The sequence below is a fragment of the Galeopterus variegatus genome, unplaced genomic scaffold (genome assembly GCF_000696425.1).
Source record: "Galeopterus variegatus unplaced genomic scaffold, G_variegatus-3.0.2 Scaffold8017, whole genome shotgun sequence".
Classification (NCBI taxonomy): Eukaryota; Metazoa; Chordata; class Mammalia; order Dermoptera; family Cynocephalidae; genus Galeopterus; species Galeopterus variegatus.
In genome coordinates this window covers 183,134-190,366 of record NW_007734128.1, presented here as the reverse complement: position 1 = coordinate 190,366, position 7,233 = coordinate 183,134, and the positions used below count along the sequence as shown (strand labels likewise).

The window sequence follows — 7,233 nt, the reverse complement described above, 5'->3', positions numbered from 1 at the left end:
AAAAAAGCACAACCCTCCAGAGTTCATGACCTCAAGGGGAACTTTGTGCCCGAGGCTGTAGCCTGAGAAGCATCTCGAGGCCGGCTGGTGGGGACCCCAAGCAGACGTGTTTTCTGCATCATTTCAAACAAACTTTTTCTGAAGGCAGAATATGCTGCAAAATATGCAAATCTGCTGCAAAATATGAATAATCATGAAACTATTCAGACTTAGGCAGGCTCTCACATGCATTAAAGAGAAGGTTTGAGTCAGCCACTACCCAACAGAACCACTTGCCAGAAACCCAGATGTTCATGTGCTTAATTGTGCTTGGCCGATGGAAGTCAGGCCATGGGCCTAAAAGCAAATTTCTAAAATTGGCCTCAGAGTTCTGTTTCCAGCTCATTAGGTTCTCATGGAGTGTGTGTTTGTGGGAGAATGCCGAGGACACTTAGCAGCAGACAGACGCTTCCTCAGGAAGGCGGGAAGGAGGGAAGCAAGGAAGGCAGAGATCGGCAGCCACGGCACGGGGTGCAGAGATTGGGGGAGGCCCCCTCCCTTGTGTGTCTGAAGGACAGTCAGCCCATGGCGGACATGTGCAGGAGGGACCCCTGACTTCCTGGGGGCAGTGTCCACTGGAATCCCTATACTGGGGACTCAGATGTGTGAAGAGGGCCGTTAGAGGAAAAGGGAAGCCCTGGGCAAGTCAGGGAGGCAAGAGATGACTTAGGGGGCTGGCCCCTCCGAAGCATCCCACCCCTTCAAGGAAATTGACAGAAGTGCTGCTGTCCTTATCCTGGAGGGGCCTGGGGCAATCAGCCCCCTCCTCCTGAGCAGAAGGGGACAGGGTGGCAGCTCCAAGACTTACTCCTTACAGAGTTCAAAGTGGAGCTAGGACCTGGTGTCTGAGCCTGCATCTCAGTGTGGATGCTCAGAGGCCAAGGCCTGGGTGACAGGTCATCCTTGGCCTATGTCCATACTCCTTGGGCTTGGTCAGGCTGTGTGGCCTATCTGGTCACCTCCTGATCTGTGAAATGGGGTGGGTGTGCAGACGGCCTCTCCTTCTCTGGTGGCCTCTGTGAGGAAGATTTGTTCTGTGCACTTGATGCACCTGTCCAAAGCGCTTTCTGAGCAAGTTAGATCTTCATGGCTCCTTCACGTTTGTGCTGTTTGCAGGACAAAGCTGTGGTGCTGGGCCTGATTGACACCATTGACACCATCATGGGCCACATCTCTTTCAACCTGCAGGTCGGCAAGCCCCGGGTCACCATCATGGGCTCTTCCTTCATGGCAGGTAGCTGTCGTCGGTACGGGCAGGGCTGCTGTGCAGGGGGAGGAGGGATGGAAGCATGGGGGATGCCACGGACTGCTGCAGTCCTCACTGTCTCCTAAACTATGTGGCCTTCTGCCAAATCACATTTTGAAGGAAAATGCAAGGTTGGAATCAGGTGATGTGTCCGGTCCTGATGTGCACACAGTACCACACAAGCCACACATTTCATGGTGACTTGGAGCCAAATTTGCATTGTGTGACAATTGTCTGAGTTCAGAACAGGTTGAGAAGTATCCTCTCCATTGAGCAGAGTCAGGTTTCCCAGATCCAGCAGGAAGCTGGCTCGATCTCAATGTGTTTTTCCAGGATGGTTGTCACACATTCCCATACAAGCAGAGCACATGACTTTCCTGTTTTTAAAGTCATTATCTAGGGAGCATTATACTTTAATTTTACTAGACTTTAATATATTCGTACAGTGCTGATACTTTATCACGAGAGCCAAGCCTCGGGAAATAATAGATCCATACCAGTTGGTTTTAGTGGTAGTCTTTTGGCTGCGACATCTGCCTCCATGCCAAGATGCACTTGCCTGCCATCTTCAAGGATGGTTTCATTTTTCTGTGTCTTATTGGGTCCCCCAGCCACCCTCAGCATGTGGGGTCTCATTGCCTAATTGAACACAGTCCATCGGCTGAGGACCTGAGGTCTGATGGGCTGCTGTTGGGGACAGAGGGGTCACCTCAGGGATGAGTCCCCATCAGTGTGGGGGCTGTAATGCTCAGCCTCCTGGGGAGAGTTACTTCCCTGGACTCTTTCTCTCTTTTGATGCTGTTGCTTTCTAAAGGTGATTACACCCTCCAGGGGAACTTCTGTTAAAAATAGGAAAAACAGATGGGGTTTTACAGCCCCAATTTCCTACAGCCTGTGGGTTTATCGACTGTGCTCTTCTGCTTTTTGGTTCATTCTTCCCTGCAGAGTTTTCAGTGATCAAAGTCATTCCCAGGGTGATGAATGCCTCCCACTACCGCTTCCCGGCCCGAGGGCAGAGCTACATCGAGATTCCCCATGAGGCCTTCCACAGCCCAGGTGAGTCCTCCAGCCCCCTGACCCATCTGCAGCACCTGAGATGTCCTCAGTGCTAATTCCTGCTCAAGCCGAGCCTGCTGAGCCAGAATGTGGGGCGGGGTGTGGGGACCTGCATTCAAAGCATGCCCACCATGATGAAATGAAGGACGTCTTGTGTCCTCCCCATTCTGCGCAGCTCCTGGTTCCTGAATATAAATAGCCGGGGCCTCTCCCCTCCCCGCTCAAAGTGGTGGCTGGCACAAGGGTTGTCTGCTCAGGGACCCCAGGTTCTACTCCTCTGCAGGCCAAGTCAAGTCTCGTCTGTTTTTGCTGCAATGACCTTTGTCCTCTCTGGTCCCTGGAAAAGTGAACATGCCCTTTCAGGCATCTCCCTCTCTCCTGGGGGGCCACAAGCCATCAGGGTAGAGCTGTGGATCCTTACCCTTGATACCTGGCTCTACCCTAGAGAAGGGGACCAGGCCAGCCTGGGTCAAAAATCTCCCTTCCTCCAGCCAGGAGCCCACCTCTGCTCCCTCTGCTGTCGTGTCAGGGTCCCCAATTGGCCTCCTGCCCTCATCTGTCCGTGACTTTAGGGGTGCCCTGCTGGCCTGGCACATGACCTTTCTCTTCCCACTTCACCTGGCTGCATGGTTCATTAGAAGAGCTCAGAGCCCGAGACCCATATTCTCTACACATGGAAACTTCTCACACTTAGCAGCAAAACTTATCGGTCACAAGCACCGACTCTGAGGCTGGGATTTCTAGGCTGGAATCCTGGTTCTGCAGCTTACTGGCTGCATGGCCTTGGGCAAGTTACCGAAACTGCTTGTGCCTTAGTTTCCTCATCTGAAAAATGAGTACAATATTAGTACCTGCCTCATAATATTGTCATGAGAATCGAATGAGCAAGGCACACCTGGCATGTAGAACATGCAACATAAACTGTTAAACACATTCCTGAAATTCTAACATACTTCACAAATATGCCCTAAGAACTCAGAGTCAGCTGAAGTCTTGCTCCTGCAAGTGTCCTCTGTGAAGCCAATGGAGTGAAATGATAATAGAATATGTGTCTCCTGTTTCAAAGTTGTGACATAAGAGACAGGTGGGACCCAGCACGGGCATAAGGATGTCTGGCCGGCCGTTGCCCTGCTCAGGTGGAATGTGCAGTAAATACCCTGTCTGCAGACAGCAGACAGGGCATGCTTGTGGCTGCAAGGCTGTGGACTGGCACTGCCCACAGAGGCTCCATCACTTCCCTGGCAAGTCTGGCTCTCGGGAGCTGCAACACATGAGTGTCTGGAGCTGGCACATGGAACGGAGCAGGGAGTCCTTGTCACAGTTGAGTGCACAGCTAGGTAGACACAGAATCTGTGTCCTTGCTGACTCTGCCCAGGTGTCCTTCATTTCCTTCTCCTGGGAGGAGCTGCCCAGGCTCTTGGGGTGAGGGACTGCGCTGTGCACGGCTGGGCAAGGAGTTCTGCATCTTCCTTCTTTGTCACTGAGAGTGCTGATGAGTATCTGTGCCTCTGCTTTCTCCCCAGGCTGGACCACCATTGTGGGCCTGTTCTACCACTCCGTGCACTATTACTTGAACAACATTCAACCCGCCAAGACCAAGTGAGTGTCTCGGGCAGCACTGCACAAGGGGCGTGGGCATGTGTGCACGTGTGTGCTGGGCGGCTGATCATGGCAACACCCCCCACGAGCCGTCATGCTACATGCAACATCGTGTCACAGAACTCTTGATGCCAGCGCCTGCAGCTTCACTATCAGGGAGAGTGCCCAGCCCTCTGAGGAGACTTGGGCACTGCTGTATGGGGGTTGCCTAGGCCTGGGTTTGGCCGACAGTGAGTGGGCAGGAACACAGGCTAGGAGGTCCCATCTGCCCCTGGGGCCTAACCGTGTGACCTTGTGCTATGAGTGGAACTCTGCGAGCTCTTCTGTCAGCTTAGCTGGTAACTAAGACCCCAGAGGCCACTGAGGCCCAGGCAAAAGAACATCGTGGGAGTCCATATGCACAGGTCCCTTCGGGGCCTCGCTGTCGGGGGTGGGTTGCAGGCAAGGCTTTGATGACACAGCCACAGTGTGAAAGTTTAAGAGTGTTTAATACTTACAGACCCTGGAGGCCACACACATGGAGGTCAAGAGTGCAGGAAGGGGAGAGGAACCCATGGGCCAGTGCCTTTACTGGGCCCAGGACATCATCCACACAAGTTTCCCGTGGGAAGTTTAATTGGTGGGCTTAGAGCAAGCAGGCATGTGTTCCAGGGGGTCACACTGTGCCTGGGATGTGGTCACTGTGGCATATCTGCATACTCCAGACAGTTGTGGGGGTCAGCAGGGCAAGTCAGGCAGCCTGCATCCAGCCATCCCATAGGGAGGTTGTCAGCAGGAGGCGCTGTGTAAGGCAGGTGTCTGGATCAGCCACATTGAAGAACTGGGAGGCGGTGGAGAGCCAGAAACCATGTCACGGGTGACCAAGCCCTGCTACTGACATGAGAAAGTCCATCTTGTATTGAAAATGATGCTGAGGCAACATAAATTACAAGCATTCACTACACCTTGAACAAGTACCTTAACCTCCCTGAGCTTCAGTTTCCACTTCTGTAGAATGGGAAGACAACAGACCTGCCTACATCAGTCGGGAATGTGGTGGACACATGTGGGTAAAGCCAGCTCACATCAGCTTAACAGAAGTCCAGGGAAACTGGGAGCTCACGGGACTGGAAGGGCAGGAGCAGGTGGGCTTCAGGCACGGCTAGACCCGGGGACCTAGAAGATGCCATCTAGACCTGGTCTCATTGTCTCCTGCCTCTGCCGTCCTTGGTGTTGGCTCATGTCCAGGAAGGCCCCTTTGTGGAGGCAGAGCTGGCTGCTGCAGCTTCAGGCTCACATGGGTTTGGGTCCTGAGATCCCAGAAGGAGAGCAAGCCTCCTTCCCAAAAGCTCCTGCAGAAACCCAGGGAGGGCTGTGATTGGCCTGCCTGGGTCATGTGCCCATCCTGAGCCCCCCTCAATTGTGGTGGCCAGGGATCCTGTTCTCTCATTGGCCAGATCTGCTCACATGACCCCCAGGTGTTGGGGTGGCTCAGCCCTACGTTGACCACAGGGAGGGGCAGGTTCTCACAAAGAGAGCAGGGCAAGTAGACACACCACCAGCCTCCCTGGGCAGGGGCAGGGGAAGGGCCAGAGCCCAGGCTGGGGCCAGAAGAGGGCCTGGGAAGGAAACGCAGCTCAGAGTGAGCTGCACAACCCCTTTACCCCTTCCAACCCCAATGGGGCTTCATTTCCTTCCCTGTTGGGCCCGAGCCTGGGAGAACTGAAGGCTGGGGAAGGGCAACTGCGTGTTTGGGGTCTCTGCTGATGGGCAGGCACTGTGGGGTGAGTCATGGGCACTGGCTGTGGGACCGACGCTGAGACTCATTTGTGATGGAAAGTGGGCAGCAGTCATAACCCTAACAGAAAATGATAAATGAGAAGTAACTTCAGCGGCGCAAATGCCTGAGCTTGTATCATGTGTTCTCAGGTGACGCTCCTCCCCAAATTGCCCCTCCTCCCCAAATTGCCCCGTGTGAGGGAGCTCCTGGAACATAGCCCGTGGGGTGAGGGTGGGCAGGGGAGAATACAGTCAGTTTTGCTTCGACCTGGAAGAAGGGCCGTCTTCTGGGTCTGATTTCCCCAGGAAAGCCTGCACCCTTGCAAGTTTCCTTATAACCAAAGAAGGGAGTGGGGGGAGAACCATCACTCTTTGTGCATGATTCCAAAGTTCTTCAGAAAAACTGGCCAAAGGAAAACACAATCTGTTTTCCTCAAAAAGATGCCCTCTTCACTCTTTGGGGAAATTTTTCCAGATCCCAAATCACAAATGAAAAAAAATTGACCCATCCTCAGCCCCTCTCTGGCAGTTCAGACGTGAAACGTGCTCACGTGGACCAGGGTGAGAAGGAGCAGGGGACATGCTATCTGTACCACCACCTACAGCTCTCCCCCACCCACACCCCAAAGAAAAGGCAGAGAATCACCTACAGATATCAGTACACACACATGTGAGGGGGAGATTCACCGTGGCCAAGTGGAATCAGGACCCCAGCCAGGTGCTGGCAGTTCTTTCATAAAGGGCCAGATTGCAAATATGTCTGGCTTTACAAAACTCTGTTCTTCCACATGAAGGCAGCCACAGACAATATGTAAAGTTCTGGGAGCGGTGAGCTCCAGTACAGCTTTACTTATAAAACCAGGCAGCTGGCCCTAGGGCCATCGTTTGCAGACCTTTCTAGACACTGCCCTATATCAGTGCTAGCAATGGTGGGGTGGAGATGGGGGGCTGAGCGTGGCTGGCTTTGGGGCGTCCCAGGCCCTACTCGAAGCTCTGCAGATGGTGCTGTTTGGTCTGTCCCAAGGGCTTCACTCTCGCCCTCCCTCTGCTGTCTTCACTACCCAGGCCTGCAGAACCCCATGACTCAGGCCACCGCAGTCAACTCCCACCTCTCCCTGTGAATTGAGACCCCGGAGACCCCTCCCCTCCTGACTATGTTCATTCACGTGAACACCCATCTGCCGTATGAGTTCTACCAGCAGCATATTTAAGTGCTGAAGCCCAAACAGAATTGTTTTGCAGTGAAGAGAACATATTTTTCATTTGTGCAGTGAAGTTGTATCTTCAGCTCCAGGGAAGCTCTCAAGTCAGCACTTAACGCAAAGACATCTGATTGTCAAAGTTGACCTTGAAAAAAAATCATCCAAATAGCACATCAAGTGTAGTCCCTGTACTTTTAAAATTCTATCCTATAGCAAAAGAGTTAGGCAAAAGCAGGAACAAAAGAGACACGGACAAAACCACAATGTTGCGGTTAACAACACAGATGTGGGTGCCAGACTCCTGGCTTCCCAGTGGGAGCCTGTGTTAACCGT

General features: G+C 53.1%; 1 protein-coding gene across 1 annotated transcript in view; it reads left to right on the top strand.

Moving 5' to 3' along the window:
• Positions 1–1,155: 1,155 nt before the first annotated feature.
• Positions 1,156–7,233, top strand: part of LOC103608105 (probable G-protein coupled receptor 133) — a gene marked incomplete at its 5' end in the record, with an annotated part of 135,304 nt that continues 129,226 nt past the window's right edge. The window contains 3 exons of the mRNA XM_008592547.1: positions 1,156–1,273; positions 2,231–2,341; positions 3,865–3,940. Coding sequence (XP_008590769.1) covers positions 1,156–1,273; positions 2,231–2,341; positions 3,865–3,940 — 305 coding nt within the window. The remainder of the gene's footprint in view (positions 1,274–2,230; positions 2,342–3,864; positions 3,941–7,233) is intronic.